The 17,685-nt window shown below is 33.7% G+C and overlaps 1 protein-coding gene across 1 annotated transcript; it reads left to right on the top strand.

Annotated features, from left to right (window-relative positions):
- Positions 1 to 7,457: 7,457 nt before the first annotated feature.
- Positions 7,458 to 15,594, top strand: LOC148617967 (coactosin-like protein). The gene is made up of 4 exons (XM_088585662.1): positions 7,458 to 7,617; positions 7,806 to 7,891; positions 13,974 to 14,131; positions 14,894 to 15,594. Exons 1-4 carry the CDS (start codon positions 7,541 to 7,543, stop codon positions 15,005 to 15,007), a joined length of 435 nt encoding a protein of 144 aa, XP_088441788.1. The 5' UTR covers positions 7,458 to 7,540; the 3' UTR covers positions 15,008 to 15,594.
- Positions 15,595 to 17,685: the final 2,091 nt, after the last annotated feature.

The following is a 17,685-nucleotide window of genomic DNA, read 5'->3' as shown; positions in this document are numbered from 1 at the left end:
CCCGCGGAGGGAACGACAAAAATTTGCTTCGCAAACTTGACAGTTCTAATATCGTTGGGAATTTTTCAGTTTGTTTGTTGGGGTTTAACGTCCGAGCAGCAATATTTCAGCTATATTCAGACAATGAACATGAAATGGATGATAAAATTAACATGAAATGAAAAAAAGGATGGGTCACAAGGATAATAGGGTCGACAAATTTTGATTGCCACTGGAAAAAGGGGGATGGGTAAAGTCGGGCAATTTAGCCTCCTGTGGCGGAGCCCTATGATTCCTACTCCGGGAGAATACCACAGCAGGGTTCTTTAACGTGCGAGGAACGTGGCATCTTTCCCAACACGGTGCACCACTATGGTTTGCGGTCAGGTTTTCCGTATTATAGCCTGACAACCCCAGCATGTAACACGCCAGGGGTACCCCATTCCACCACCTGGGGCACTCATCCCAGTTGCTCTGTGGGCAGAGCGCCTAGCCCCCGGCTAGGTTTCTGAGCACTATTTAGTCGCCTTTTACGACAAGCTTAGCGCTGCTGCAGGGCTATTCTTTTAGCACGCGGACCTGCACGGGGAATTTTTCAGACCCTTCTATAAGTTTACGGTATCTTCCCTGTATCAATTTGATCAGATGGAGCAGTGTAGAGAATAGAGTCGTCACATTCTGAGACGTTATATATATGTATATATATAGACTGACCCTGTAAAACAGGAGATATAGCCTGGATGGCTGGCTGAGTCTCACCAGGGACTAGAATTACTCTAGTGTATTGTAGTTATATTATAAATTTTTACCGAACCCAAACTATAGATAGGGATCTATGCAGGTCCCTTGGATATAAGCACCGGACCTGCAGTTCTCCAGGAAGTGGAGGTATATACGTAACAACAACAAATTATGGCGCTCGGAAGTAAGAGGTTGGGGTATGGAGGAACGGAATTCCAACCACTTACGATGTAGTAGTATTGCCATCATCTAAACGGTAAACGCTAAATAATTGCTCATGCAAACATTATATTTTTTCATGTATTGTTTTTAAAACTAATCTTTTATTTTTTTTTTATAATCACGGAAATGCGACATAAATGACCAGCCGCGGTAAAACAAAAATAAATTATGTTTCCGTGATTTATTTCTCAATTATACCACATGTTTTAATGCATTGTCCCTTGGTACTCTTTGCAGTTGAGTCACCTTTCACAAAATATCTTCTTATATTCTGTCAATATTTTTAACCTCTATAATACTTTCTCAACTGTCAGATACTTTTTTTCTCAATGAAACTCGGGTGTGCGCCAGACACTGTTCTATATTATACCCTTATAGTAATTACTAATACAACATGTGGTCAAGAAAAACCATGCATTGTTCCCATTGTTACTTAACTATAACTGTTCAGTTTTGTATCTATATATGCCCTTCATGGGGCGTCATGCTTTTGCGCTTTTTTTTAATATTCTCTATTTCATTTGGGCCACAAGGTTGTTTTTAATTCGGCTTGTTCCCATTCCGCCTTAGCTGTCGAATTGGTGCATAAAATTATTCCCATTTCGCCTTTGTATGAGTTGGGGTGAACTAAGACGAAATGGGAACTTATTTAAACATGTAATTCAGTGTTACTTGTGTTTTTAATACAATTTAACCTTACAAACACATGTATTTGTAAATCATTAAATTGTTTGTTGGTATTTTTTGTTATTTTATTTTGTGAAATAATTAAGTGGATTTGTTGGTTTGCTGTCTTTATATTTTTTTATGAATGGCCTTTTTATTTTTTTTTCTGGTTTAAATCACCTGTTTCTTTTTTATTTGATAGATATTATGAATAATAAATGTGCAGAGCAAAATTCAAAATACGACAGCACTTTGATAATAACCCACCTTTCATTTGTGAACTACATGATGTGTGATGCTGCATCTCCAAGATACATGTAGATGCTGTTTTTCTTACTACAATAGTCAGACTGAAGATGCCTGAGACACTAGCATACATGTACCTCGGTGGTTAAAATTTTCAAAATTGCAACAAGTTACAAAACTTTAAGTATATGCTAGTTAATTTCAATTATCTGATGGTTTGTATTATAATAACTATTTTAATAATAATTTCATTAGTGTCATTCATTAGTGTCATTCAATTCTATTTATATACATTCATTAAATTTATTTAAATAAAAATCATATTTAATTTTTGAACTCCTGAATTGTATGTGTACTTATTCATGAAAAAAATGTCAGTATCTTAAAAAAAATATCAAGAAAAAAACAAGTTGAAAAGTAATTTTAATTTGTAGCTAAAAAAAGAAAAAAAATGATTATTTTGCCTTACAACACCTTATTAGTTCACAGTTGTTTTTTTACAACGGTTACCGATAATTATAAAAATTCCCATTTCGCCGCAGTACTTTTTTTTACCTTTTACTCGCAATTCACAACTAAAGCGAAATGGGAACGCACATTTTATTCGCGCCTAAGACTAATTATTTCAAATCAAAACAATGATTATTCCCGAACTTCAAGGAACGACCATGAGATTCTTAGGGGGGCTGGCAGATTTTGAAAATAAATAATCTGTCTTTGATTATTTAGGAAAAAATCTGGCCTCATCATATAGCAGAAAATAAATAGTCTGACTGCAAATTGCTAAAAAATAAACATTCTGACCCTGGCTAGTGAATTGAAAATAAATATTCTGACCTCCGCAAAACCTTTAATAAAATTTGACTCGCTACGCTCGCCATAGTTTCATGAATTAGTAAAGTATACATGTTTACGCCACAAGTTTTATACAATACCCTTATAGTCTCCAGTGGCAATATTAAATACATGAAAATAAATGACTTTACTGCAGTAATGTGTAGTAGTCCATGGGCTGAGAGGGTCCACCGTTCACCCCACTCATCAACTTCATGATGATTTTTAGGTACCTTAATACCCCCATTACAGAAACAATTTGTCGCCAAAGAATACTCTCGGATTCTTTTTCATTATAAGCCTATATTTGTACCCCATTTTGTCAAAAAGCCAATATTTTTCCTGGGACAGCATGTGTGAACAAACTAAACAAACATAGGAATCATCATGTAGCCCAATGTCTCAACTTTACAATGGTACCAAGATATTTGAGATAACACCTAGGGATTGGTATTTTCTGTTAAGTATTATCACAATTAATATTTACGTGGTTCTTTTGATGGATTTTGGCGGTTTTTGTTGTCAGAATTTATCAAAAATGAAAAAAATGGAATTTTCGTTTTTTCCTTAAAAAAGTCAAATAAGTTCGACTCTACAAGTTATTGCTGGACTAAAACGTCTCAAATTTGGTGTCATTCGATAGATAATCTAATTTCCTACATAAATAAACCACGAAAAACTAATGTTCAAAAATGTATTTTCAAAAACTGCCAAAAATATTACCCCTACCCCTAGACAACTGGTCCCAGTAACAAACAGAATTCTCATTGACTGCATACTGACACAGTAGAACTCATATTTAGGCATTCATAATTAAGATAATAATGTACCCAACACATCTGATAAATTCAGGCGTTTAGATTTTCTTTTTGGTGTGACAAATACTATGAAATCGAAAAAAATGTGAATTTTCAGAATTTCAGAATTTTTTTCTGTATCACCCATTATTGTTATTTTTTCAGAATACCGTAGTTTTAAACAAGCTTTTGTGTCATACGGTACATTAATATAGTGTCTTAGCTTCAAAATGAGCCCAAGTAATAAACATTTGAACTTTTCCAAGTCAAGTTAGGTGAAACATTGAAACTCCTACCCGTGAAAAGAATACCTCAACATGTACTAAAATGTTAATTTTAACTTTTGTATATTCAAATACAAATACATAAGGTCAACATACCTACTCACTTCAGGTACGTATTTTTTTTTTTTCAGTTCCGATATGACAATAATGAGTTTTTGATAAAAGGGGGAATTTTTGGAATTTCATATTTTCTTCCAATTCACCTTTAATTGGCAATTTTTCAAGTACCCTACTTCAAAGAAGCTTTTGCATATTCAAACACATCTACGTAGCATCTAAGCTTTCGAATAAGCCAAGGGAATAACACTTTAACGTGTTCTAGGCCATTTAGGTGAAAGAATGGTACCCCATACCCACTAAAATTTCCGTGAAAACCCAAATTCGTATGTGGTAGATAAGCATTTTTTAAATGGTTTTGGATTCAAGTATGCTAATGATTCATCGTAGTTGCTTCTTTGAAACCTTATATGTATAAAAATAATGATAGCAAACAAAATCATTTTAAATCTGTGATATTTTAAACAAAAAATATACAATTTACATGCTAAAATGTTTGCTAATCTGTTACTTCTTAAATTTCCATTTTTTTAATATTTTGTAATCTTCGGGACCATTAAAGGATATGTGCTAGACAATATGACTGATACAAGAAGATTTCCATAATAAATGCCAAATAGACAATGTTTACAGTTCGTGTATGCTATAAAGGGTCATTTTCTTCCACTTTGGGGCAGATATTAATGGGTAGGGGTTACCATCTTTCTCCCAAATGGCCTGGAATATGTTTAATTGTGCATTGTCTTGGCTTATTGGAAAGGTGTTACATAAATGTGTTTGAATATATAAAAGCTTGTTTGAAGTAGGGTATTTAAAAAAAATGCCAATTACAGGTGAAATGGAAGAAAATATGAAATTCCGAAAGTTCCTCTTTTTCATGAAAAACTCATTATTGTCACATTGAAACTGAAGAATACCCGCCTGAAATGAGAAGATATGTTGGATACATCAATAATTTAAACAATAGTACCCAAAGTGTCTAGAGTACGCCGTGCATATGCCAAAAATTAACATTTTAGTTCATGTTGATGTATTTTTTTTCATGGGTAGGGATGGCAATTTTTCACCTAACTTGACTTGGAAAAGTTCAAATATTTATTACTTGGGCTCATCTGAATGCTAAGATACTGTATTAATGTACCGTATCACACCAAAGCTTGTTTAAACTACGGTATTCGAAACAAAATGACATGGAGGAAATTATGAAATTCTGAAAATTCCCTTTTTTACAATTTTAGAGTTATTGTAACCCCAAAAAGAAAATCTAATCGCCCGAATTGGTCAGATATGTTTGGTATATCATTATCTTAATTATGAATGCCTAATATATGAGTTTTATGGAGTCGGTATGCTGTGAATGAGAATTCTGTTTAATACTGAGACCAGTTTTCTAGGGGTAGTGGTAATATTTTTAACATTTTTTTGAAAATTAATTCTTGAAAATTAGTATTTCGTTATTTATTTATGGATAAAGTTTGAATACGAAAACCGCCAAAATTCATCAAAAGAAACCAAGAAGTATTAATTCTGATATTACTAAACAGAAAATACCAAATAAGCTATACTTTACTGAAGCATAAATACTCTAGGGGTTTTACATGGAAAAATATGTCGATTTTAGCAATTTTTCGATGGGTTAGGTGTTCATTTTGTTCATTTTACCCCAAAACCTTAATTGTTACCGCAACTTTCTTGGTACCATTGTAAACCTGAGACATTGGGTTACATGATGATAAAACTGATTTTTGCCTCAACGAAGTATAAAAAGTAGCTTAATTTGGGGCATATTTCAGGTCCAGGAATGCCACCTGTTGGATATAGTAAAGACTGTGCCTTGAATCATAGAGAATGAACTCCATTTAATAATGTCTATAATATTATAAACATAAAAAGTAACACATGCTTTGATATAGAACCCAAACCATATATTTTGGTAACCCGGATATCCACATTTAAATTGTCATTGAAAAAAATTAGACTCCTTTATGAGTAGTGAAAATCAATAATCTAGCCAAGGTTATGATGAAAATAAATGATCTGACTTTTACCAGGCTGAAAATAAAATTTCTGACCTAAAAAAAAAATTGCCAGTTCCACCTAAGAATATAATTGTCGTCCCCTTAGTTTATTTACAAATCAATCTAAAATCGAGTTACCGTCATCCCGTTGCGAGGAGGTAGGCGTTACGAAACTCTGATAAGCGAATGAATGTGGGATACTGACAAGACATCTATATAGATCGGCATAATTATACCACACAAGCTTGAGCGTCCTAGAGAGCTTGTAACTGAATATGAATATAAATGTATATATTCATATGGTCTTGCATAGAAAACAAGCATGTTAAGTAGAAGTACAGAAAAAAAGTGTGAGAAGAACAGCACCGTGGATAACTTAACAGGTAAAAGGGTACGGGTGTGCGGCCACGAAAATTTTACCCCCCACACTTTTCCATTCATATATTTTGACAATGAACAACTGACACCCATTTATACATATGTAATGCATTTATGTTTCCCATTCATATACATGCATGGTATTTCAGGCGCGGATCCAAGAACTGGCGTGCCTGGCGTACGCCCTCTCTAAATCGGTAAGAAAAAAAAATTTACCACAAGTTTCACTCCATAATATTTTTTGCCTTGCTTTGCATGGCATTTAATTCAATTAACGCCCCCCCCCCTAAACTCAAATCCTGGATCCGCCCCTGTATTTATCTATATCTACATATCACAGTGGGATGCCGGTCAGAACAAATGACATTATATCTAAAGACATATCATTATCATGTCGGGGTTAATTGGATCACTTCCTGCGAATAAATCAAGTGTTAATCTTTACTTACTTTGATGATTTGAATTGATGTCAAATCAATAACTATGTCTAAATATATTATGTATATATAAATGTTACAAATAGCCCCTCCCCTTCCGTGAACAGCGCTGTCCGAAAAGTGGGCGCCAGGTGCCAATCTAGCTGATTGCTTTCTTTTTTTTTCTTTTTTTTTGAGGGGGGGGGGATGCGAGGGGGGTAATAGCTGTTAGCTTTTTTCAAGTTTAATATATATATATATATATATATATATATATTTGTATATGTCCCAGAATGTGACGAGTCTATTCGCTATGTGCTACGTCGGATCATGTCGATACAGAGAAGGGATCTGAAAGACACAAAGCAAACTTTTGGTTGTTACCTCCGTTGGACTAAAACTAGTACCGCTGTGACATCTATGGCAACGTCAATTAAACGCCCTTGACACCTGGCACATACATACATGCATTTATTCGAAAATGCCATATCTCTCTTTTTTTTAATATGACTGTTATATTATTTTCAATATTTATAATAATCAGTTTTGCCATTTGTTTATGCAATTAACAAGCCCGATATCCTGGCAGTCGTCAGTGACTCACAGTTACGTTTTTGTTCATGTGTTTTGAAATTATCTAGAATTTCGAGAAACTTACACTATTTCAAACATTCCCGGCTTCAACAGGCATATGCATGTATAGAGACTACATATTCAATATTTTATCGCGTCATTGATTGATCACATCTACGACCGTATCTTGTTAACATTGACCGTTTTGATATTTACCCTAACAGATTATACATGTTCCGCCCACTTCCACATTACCCACTTCCTTATATGAACATAGAGTACAAAAACTAGCACAGTAACACCGTACTTCTTAGTGAAACCATACGAAAATGGCCAGTCTTGCGGATAAAAAAGGTGTATTTGATGCCTATGAAGATGTGAGAAACGATGAAACTCCTACAAATTGGTAAGATTTATGAGCATTGTTTAATTTATTTAGTAGTAGTTTTTGTATTGTAGAAATAGCCGGCTTGTTTGACCTTTGACTTCGCGTCACATGATGTCTCAGCTATTTTGTATTTCGCTGGTATTTTATAAAAGTAGGAAATCTTTAGAATAGTTTAAAGTATTTACTATAAATCCTCTCTCTTTTAGGCTTGTTTTAGGTTTCAATGACGAAAATAAAATATTTCTCCAGTCTACAGGTGTGGAATTCGATGAATTCAGAGAAAAATTTACAGGTATGAATTATATTATTTTTTTAGTCTTGAAGTGGATAATGTTTTTTTTTTATTCTATGAAAAGTAAACTTTTCGGTTAAATTAATCGTATAAACAAAAATCTTTCTACGTGGTATTTCTACTGGCTTGTTTATACGAAGAATTATGTACAATTGGACAATATAGCTGGTTAAAATATGATGATATGAATTCAAGATGTTTCGCTCAAATATTAAAATTAGTGTTTAACCTTTCAGTTTCGTGCGTGTAGTAGATTTTCGATGACTAAACTAATACTAGTGCTTAAATTGTGATGCAGTGACTCATATACAAACTTGTCATTGTTGAATTTTTTATCGTCATCCGTTACGTATTTTACCTGACACTATATGGAAAACTTTCCTCTTCCGTTATGTAGTAATAGTGGTTTTCGTCAGTCAATATAACATGGTATAAAACATGTTATTTGTGAGCATGGAGTTACTCGTTTGGAAGCGTTTTGTAGTATCGGTACTAGTTGTTCAAGGCTGGATGAGATATGTAGTGTCTGCTTAACCAAACAAGATTGTTCAACATTCCCTTTCAGGCGTGGACGACCATGACCGTCTATTCACTACCATGGCATACTATTCTAGAAGGTTGGGGGGGGGTCGACAGTTAACTTTCTTCACCCGGACATTCCCGGTTTGAATCAAAACAAACAGTGGTGCTCTTAACTAGGAAGTGAACATCAAGACACCAATTTAGACTAGCGGATATGTATACTGCGTATGCTTTGACTTTCTTGAGCTTTCACAATAATAATTAAGTTTTACTTTATATATATATATATATATATAAATAAATGATTTAGTTTTTTATCTCGGTACAATCGCCTTCAGGGTAACTTATCCAGACCTTGCTCTATTCTATTTTATTTTATTTTGATAGTCCATTGTGTGACCTAGTGACCTTTCATACAATGAACAAATATTGAAATAAAAGTTTAGAATTTAAAATTCAAGTTAAGTGCCCTTGAAATTATCAATTATGTGTGGTTATCTCTTTGCTTGTGTCATACAATATACGCAATAATTGTCTGGTCTGTCCCCATGTTATACATAGTTAAGTCATTCACCCTTTTAGGAAGTGTGTAATTTTGCTAATTGTTTTCCTTAATTTAATAATTATACATTATTGTTACTAATCAAGCAGGGAAATTTTACATTTATTTCACGTGTCGACCAGGGATATTGTAGATTTATATCACGTGTCTAGCAGGGATATTGTACATTTATTTCACGTGTCTCTACATCTTTATCAAGTGAAACATGAGAAAGGACGAAGAAGAAGAAATCAGTCATATCAGAATACGGCAGATATATTTTATGATGTCTAAGGATTCATAAGAGTATTTGTGAAAGTGATATATATATATTGAGTATTGCTTGATTGGTTGTTTTCACACTTAAAGTATCAAGTTAAATTCGGAAGTTGGTGCAGCGTTAGAAATTTATTCAGAATTATATTGGGAAGTTTTTTAGATACCTTTAGATACTTTTTAAAGACTTTACTGGTCGTCCAAATTCCATTTTTTGTCTTCTTCTTTATGTTAGCTGTTCAGTCGAAAGCACTAAACTGAGGTGGCTCGGGGGGTCAGTATTGCAGGTTAGTGGGTGTAAATGGAATTGAAGACCGGTCGAAACTAGACAAGAAAATTTTTTTGTAGAATATTTGAAAAAAAGTCCATAATAAAAAAAAATCTCAATTTTAGTGTTGGGGAGTACATCAGGTCCTCCCCTATAAATTCACGCCTGGGGTTAATCTTGAATAAATTAATTTTAGATCAATACTGTAATCTGATTTGTTAAAATAATTTTGTTATATCTGAATGTATAAATAAATTGACATGCTCCTATTCAGTTAAATTCAGATCTACCTTGCTCATGTTTAAATATAAAAATATGTTTTGAAATTAATTGATAAGAATTGGCTATGATAAAAATTTTGTCTGTTGAAAAATAACGTAAATTTTCCATGTGCATATTGTTTATTGCGCGAAGAATTATTGCCAATTCTTAATTTAGTTAATAGAGTGATCATCATTTTTATCATTTTTAAATAATCTTTTATGGCTTAAATGTTCTTCCTGAAGATGTTTACCTTTGTATTGTATAATAATGCATATTTTATACAACAATATCACCTAAAGAATTTAAATAATCCTTTTCATACTTTTAGGGTTTTGAAAGATTAGATAAATGAATGCGGAAAGTTTTCCATACGAGAGGAAGAATGTAATTTTCCGCCTTTAGAACACGTGCGGATTTTCATGCTCTAGTTCGTAGAATATAATGTAACACGGTTTTCTAATAAGTACTGAGTTCCTTTAAATGTTGGTAAGACTATACACAGGATACAATTTCAAATGTTCAGTTTTAACCAAAATAGGAAACCGAGCTACATATGTACAATTGCCTATATTATCGTAGCAATAAACCGCTTTAAGTTTAAAAGGGGGACATTTCATAACTCAAGGACCTTTTAGATTTGTTTTAATATTGAATAACTCAATACTGTTGAATGGAATACAGGGTTGGATTAAGAGACTTTGAAAAGGGATCCAGGTTAATGCTCATTTTATCCCAAATTTTGCACAATATTAACAATATTTTCCAACGAAAGGGGGTGTCCATGCCCCCGAACCCGGTTCCTTGGAATCTGTTACGGTAATACATTCTACCGATAGAGTATATGGTAAACCAAGGACCAACAACATTTGTGAAGAATCTGTTGCAATATGTGCTATATCCATAGAAAGTAACGAAGCAAGCGCATATTATCAAATGTTTTGCACAAATATGGGATTTGAGCAAGTTTAATTTTTTTCTTTATTGATTCGACAAACAATTATGAATCTGATAAAATTACACTGATAATTCTTTTCACAATGTTAACTAAAATCTTATTTAGAATTCAGTAGTAAGGAGCCAACTAATGAGCATATTTGTCTTAAGTGAAAGAATTTCCGTTCGATTTAATTACATCCTTTTTATTTTCCTGTTCAGGATACATTGTTATTGCCCGATAAGCTGTTTAATCTGAATACATGTATCGACATAATCTGCCCGATATAAAACTCTTATCCGCTTTTATATTCAATGATTTCTTTGTATTTTATGTGAAACCTCTCTTTTTTTTGTATTTGTTTTAGATATTAATTCATACCAATAGATGCAAACACACACATATAGGAATTATATTTGTCGAATTGTCTTGACTTTCAAAGGACGTTATTTGCTTCACATCTTTATACGCGAAAGGAAACTGTTTATCAAAGTATGTCGAAATGCTGTATACGATCGATCAAATTTTAATCCATATTTAGATTACCGATCTTTAAATGTCAGCATGTATAAGAATCCGGCAAAATTGGAAAAAATCAGAAACGTGCATGTCAAAAAAAAAAACCCACCAATCTGACAATATAATTTCACTCAAGGATGCTTTCTCTATTTAATCGAATTACTCATGTACTGAATCAATTTATATCGTTCGTTTGAATTTTTACGCCTCAAATAATCGTCAAATTGCAAAAATAAAGTATAAAGGGAAGTTCAGGGATCGAATTCAAACATATTATAACAGAAGATTATCATTGTATCATTTTGAATCCTTTTAATTTATTTTTTAAATTAATCATTCTGATTACATTAAAAATGAAGGACATTAAAAAACGCACACACGAAAAATCAATGTGCATTGTAGAAGTGCGCCAGTTTGCGTAATATTCCGGTTTGATTGAAAAGACTCTTATCCAGAAACAAAGACCAGACATCGAAAACAGACACACAACTAGAAACATAAAATAACCAAAATAAAACATACAAAGTAACAAAAGTAGTTGAGCAACTCGAACACCACTAAAACTGAGAGCATGGATCAGGTGCATTGGTAGGGTAAGCGTCCTCTGCTTTTCTAGAAACACCCGCTGATTTCTCATAAAAAGTCAGGTCCAAGGTAGACGAAAGAGGAAAGGAAAGCTATGACACGTTGAACAAGTCTGTTTTCATGGGGAACATCATTCGTCATTGAAATAAACATGTCCTAAGATACACGCCACTCTCAACTAGCTATATTTTCCAGTTACTACGCTTTATAACTCGAGTACTACAAGTTATCGCATAGACACCTATGTGTCATGTTAAAGAGCTGAGTTTCTGGGGACCTATAGTTCCAGACACGTACATTAGAATGATTATTACAAACCAACACTACCAGACCACAGACTGACACTATATCCGAGAAACGCATTTTCGAAATTCCTATGCCATCGTCTAAACAAAGTTTTATTTTTACCTGCCATCGTCGGGCTTCTGGTGTCATGAGGTGACAACCGTAATAAAAATACAGTGAGTGATACATCAGGATAGTTTCGGGGGTTATATCACCCTTTTTGTAGAAAGATTCGCAAAAATGAGCGCCGAGTAATAGCCTGGAGCAAGACTGTAGTCCCTGCCTGGAACCTCTTTCTTTATATGTCTCTTGATTGGAACCACTGCCCCATTTTTGTAAATACTTAGTGTATGGATCCGCCAGGGCCTGCATGAAATATCTGAAAACAACTCTTCCAACTGGTACACACCAATCCCGTTTTTATATTCCATTTCTATGATCGAATATTTACAGTCTCGAAAGGTCTTCTTTTCTAGCTTAACATCAAATGGTTTATCATGCGTCTACAGGGATTTATATATTTAACCCCATGGCGCCTGTAACTAAGAACAAAGCATTTATAGGCAACTTTAATATATCGACAGTGAACGATTGGTTTATTCGGGTAAACACATGGAAATAAACACGTACCGATAAGAGGTTAGAAGTCAACTACTTTTGAATCGTTGTAAATACAAACCAAATTAATCAGCATATTTAGTTCGCAGTAAAAGTTGTTTATTGGGTTTGTTTATTAGCCTAAATATCATCGAATTAAATATATCAGAAATGCTTATTAAGTGGATCAAACTATCTGCATTTGAATCTTAATGAAGTATGCCGATGGGACTATTTTCCTGTGGTAGTACAAGATAATTGCGGATACGAACTGGCATGGTTACGAATTTAAAAGCTCTGGCGACTACTATATCAATTCTGATCTACGATCTTAATTGATAAAAAGACCATTATTTGACCCCTGCATCACTGGATTTACTCAGAACTTAGTCAAAATAATGTTAGAAAAATGGGGGGTTTGACTGAGTTATCCGCCTTTGAAATGTTCATTTTCGGTACATTTCAATGTTTTTCTCATACTCATACCATGTTTCACCCACTGCCTGATTCTTACAGGGACTGACACTTAATCTTCACCATTTCTATATAATAGGAAAAGGGAAATATTCATACTCATGTTTGATGCTGTCTCAGCATCTTTATAGGCTTATTCATCTTTTTTTTTTAATTTGTTGAGGGGACCGTCTCAAAACACATAACTTTAGAGTGACCAGAGACTGCATCGAAAGGCGAGTTGTATTGATAACGATTCATATAAAAATAAAACAATGTAAAAAATAGAGGTAAAACTAGAAATAGAACGTGACGACTCTATTCGCTTCACTGTTCCATCGGATCAAATTGATACAGGGTAGATAACGTGAGCATAGAAGGGTCAGAAAATTCCCAACGATGTTAGAATTATCATCGACGAGCACTTGAATATATGCTATTCATACGGTGATGAGTTCGTGTAATCCCATCTTCATAAAAGCAAGGTGGATGACTATCTCATTGGTAATCATACCAACCATATTTTTTTATAAGTTTAACATAGACGAATCGAACCTCATACCTTACTTGTCGTGTACATGTATATTACTGGACAGTTTGTTGAAAAGAATAAAAAAAAACAGTCATTGTTCTAAAAACAATACTTTAAAATGCTAGATACAAGTATATCTTTCAAATTGCAATTTTTAGTAACTAATAAATAATTAAATACAGAATTTGCAATCACCAAAAGACTCAGCCTGACACACACTTGGTGCATAAAAATAAGTTTTTGAATGCGTAAATAAATGTTAAAAATACATATTGACACGATGTAATTACTCTTATTTTTTTTTAGATGAAGAACGATTATTTGGGTACATGAGAATCATTAGCGGTGACGAATTGAGCAAACGAGCTAAGTTTGTATTTTTGGCCTGGATTGGTTCCAAAGTATCCGTACTCAAAAAAGCAAAGATGGCAACAGACAAAGGAGTGGTAAAAGATGTTATAAATGTAAGTTTTAAAGTGCATGGTAGCGGCGGATCCAAGGGGTTGGGGTGTTTTCGGGGTTTTAACCCTTTTTTGTTGGCCCGGAATCATTTTTTTTAAATTTTGAATTTTGGATAAAATGTGCACAAGCTAGCCTGGAACCCCTTTTATCGTTATTAATCTTGGTATTTTAAGTGTACTTGTAGGTCTAAGTATTAAAGAGCTTATGAGCTGACATTTTTCATCCCGGTGGTTATGTTGTTTCTTTAACTTACAGTATTCACCATATCAATTCTCGTTGCATTTAATCAATCGTGTCCACATATATTTTTTTTTCGAAATCATTTCTTGTAATCGGAACTCCAATTGTTTGCCGTCTCATTAACAAATAACCTCATCGTTTTTCTTACCAATTGTGCTACGTCTTACATATGATATTTTGAATGCCATGACGATATTGTGTAGTAATTGGTTTGGGGATTAGACATACTAGCACAAAAATCATGCGGAAAAATATGCAAAATTAACAGAGCTATTAAGTTACATGATCCTGAATAATACAGAATTTTGTGGTTTATGGTATCTGTATGCCTAAACTTAATTAAACATGCAACCAAGTATTTTCTGTTAATATTAGTTAAAGTTTTTTTTAATTTATATTTATTTAGCCTTAGTACATGTAAATATCCTTCTGCTGTACGTGTATGTTCATACTTTTTTTAGGACTTACTGGAGCCTCGTATGCAATACAAACACAACTTTCAACTAAATCAATCTTTTTTGCAGAATTTTGCTGTAGAACAATTAATTACCGACAAAGCTGAGATTAAAGAATCAGCCTTAAGGGCGGCTGTTGAAAAAGCTGGCGGAGCTAACTATGGAACAGGTGTACGTGGTTGATGATTATTTATTGTAGGATTGGACTGTCTCCATATTTATTTTCTTGCCTCTCTGCTATCTTTTTGATTGTTCGTTTTAGAATCAGGCTGACATGGGCATATTTTACAACAGTTCGTTATGAAACCTTAGGTGTTTTTTTTATTATGAAGATATCACTGTCCATACTGGTTTTTCTGACAACAATCATTTGCCATTATATCACATCAAATTTTTTTTTTTCTAAAAAAAACATTCCATATTTCGGTAGTCATAAATTGCATTTTGGTTTATGTCACATTTAGCCTGATTCTTAGGTAAAGCAGTACTTATCTAACTGATCATGGGAGGCGAGAAAGTACATTTATTTATACGAATTTTGTATATTGCCAAATAGTGACTTGAATTTACTCAGTCGTTTATAAAAGTAAAAAGTGCAATTTTATTTTTAAGAATATGTACATCTTGTTATTGAAGTTAACATTCCAAAACAATTATAAATTGAAGTGTAATTATCAATAATCATATTTTACAGATAGATGCAATATTTCCTCTCATTCCATTTATATATTTTTATACGTTTTCTTAAATTAAATTGTACTAAAACTTTACTTTGTTGTTCCTGTCTTTTTGGTTTGGATATCCATGTCCCCATGTCTCATAAATAGTCCATGGGCTGGGAGGGCCCATGCCTCTCCCCCGACTCGATTTTCATGAACTTTTATACCTCCCATTTATAAATCAATTTTTCAATACTGAGGTGTGGTATGGGTAAGTGAATCAATAATCGATTCATACAAAAATAGGTGTGGTATGATCGCCAATAAGATCAGCCACCAAATACAAAGCAACGAACATTTGAATTTCTACAGGTCACCACACTGTTATCAATGACGGGCGAAACCCACACAATAATGCAAGCTGTAAATTGCCCTAAATAAATGATTTCAAATTAATCATAAAAGACGAAAATTGACCAAATCTATGCAGAAACATAGAACTAATAACGATGAAGATAAAACACTAGACTACGGGCTTCTGGACAGGCACGTAAAGTATGTGGCGGGGTTAAACATATTCGTGAGCACTCAACCCCTACTTTACCTGGGATTGCTATGGGAAAATACAACAATAAAACGAACTATAAAAATCTGTCGAATTCGGATTTGATTCTTGAGATCGAGGAGGGTTATGTATTACTACAAGATTGAAGTTCTTACTACAGATGTTTTATGGTCATCATCATAAACTCGTGGATCTTTAAGGTTTATCCATCTGCACCATGAGAACCGGTTTGTGTCATAGGTTTCCTTTCTTCTTTCGTCTATCCTGGACATACTCCCAGTTTTCAGTGGAGTTTGTTTCTTTGTATGTATTATTTTGGTTATTTTATATTCTTTGTTGTTGTCTGTTTTCCGTGTCTGGTCTTTGTCCCTGGATAACCTTCTTTTGATTTCCGCTATAATCTTGGTTTCCTTGACCACTCCTTAACAAATCAGACAAAAGACAAGTTGTACCTACCTCGCTGCTTTTTTGGGTTTTTTTTTTTTGTTAGCTAGATTAAACCCATAAGCAACTGTTATACACACCTAGTTTACTCACACAAAAGTATCAATAAAAACACGCCCAACGGGATTAAGTGAGAACATATACAGCATCTAAGAAAAACAAGGTCTTCGTGCAAATGCCACGACCAAGACTATTGGTAAGAAGTAGGATGAAATGTAATGAAGTAACTGTTATTCAATATACATGTATTAACAAGAGAATCAATATTAAAATCGATAAAAAACAATTCAAAGATTTAATAAAGATACGATGAAGATAACACTTACGACTAACTTACGACAAGTACAACCAAACTTTTGCATCAAAGCTTTATATTTACGAAAGAAATTAGTTAAAGTCTTAAGGAATTAATGATGACGAAAACCTTTACTTAAAAATTTACCGGTAGTGCAGAGATTTCGTTCATTAAAGATCGAACTAGTTGAGACATATATACACCGTATGTAGAAGCCAAAGGAACGTCCCCTTCAAGGAAAGGCAAATTAACAATTGGAAACGAGAAATAGTTCCTCTTGTCGTAAATTTTAGTTGCTTAGCATAGTTGCTTCCCTGCTTCCACTATTTCCAAGTTATCCACTACTTTTACAACATTATACTTTGTAAAGAATGTATTATTTCGCTCCAATGACTATGGTGTTTGACACGTGTCGCGGAACTGCATTGTTGTTGGTAGATTATTACCGATTTATATTCACATGCAATATGGCGGTGCTGCTGGCGGACATGCTTACCTTCCTGGGGCACATGATGTCAATCCCGGTTTTTTTTTGGGGGGGAGTACATATTGCTAGTGCTTTAGTTTTGTTGTGTGTGACGTCTTGTTTTCCTTATCTTCACGTTTTTATGTGTAAACTTTTTTATTTGGATCGTTATATTGTGTATGTAGATCGTCTCTGTTTCATGTGTTCAAGTGAAGGTCGTGTTTTTTGTTTTTTGGGTTTCTTTTTTTCTTTGTGGGGGGGGGGGGGATTTTCACTTTATTTGAGTCATCCCACTACTGACGCTTCGGTATTTTTTATCGATATTTAAGGTTTCACTCTTTTTATGACATTTTTGGAAATAAAGCTTCATTGAGACACTCAAACAAGCAAATGCCACAACTTTTCCCGTTAAAAAGTATATATTTTTTTCAA

Source organism: Perna viridis, chromosome 5 (genome assembly GCF_037379345.1).
Source record: "Perna viridis isolate PV_CMFRI_1.1 ecotype Kerala chromosome 5, ASM3737934v1, whole genome shotgun sequence".
In the NCBI taxonomy this organism is placed as follows: domain Eukaryota; kingdom Metazoa; phylum Mollusca; class Bivalvia; order Mytilida; family Mytilidae; genus Perna; species Perna viridis.
The sequence above is the reverse complement of the archived record's forward strand: the minus strand, read 5'-3'. Positions and strand labels throughout refer to the sequence as shown.

Excerpts from the sequence above, each read along its gene's own strand:
- LOC148617967 (XM_088585662.1), top strand. The coding sequence starts at position 7,541 with ATGGCCAGTCTTGCGGATAAAAAAGGTGTATTTGATGCCTATGAAGAT. Across the intron at positions 7,618-7,805 it reads GATGAAACTCCTACAAATTG|GCTTGTTTTAGGTTTCAATG; the intron begins GTAAGATTTATG and ends TCTCTCTTTTAG. Across the intron at positions 7,892-13,973 it reads ATTCAGAGAAAAATTTACAG|ATGAAGAACGATTATTTGGG; the intron begins GTATGAATTATA and ends ATTTTTTTTTAG.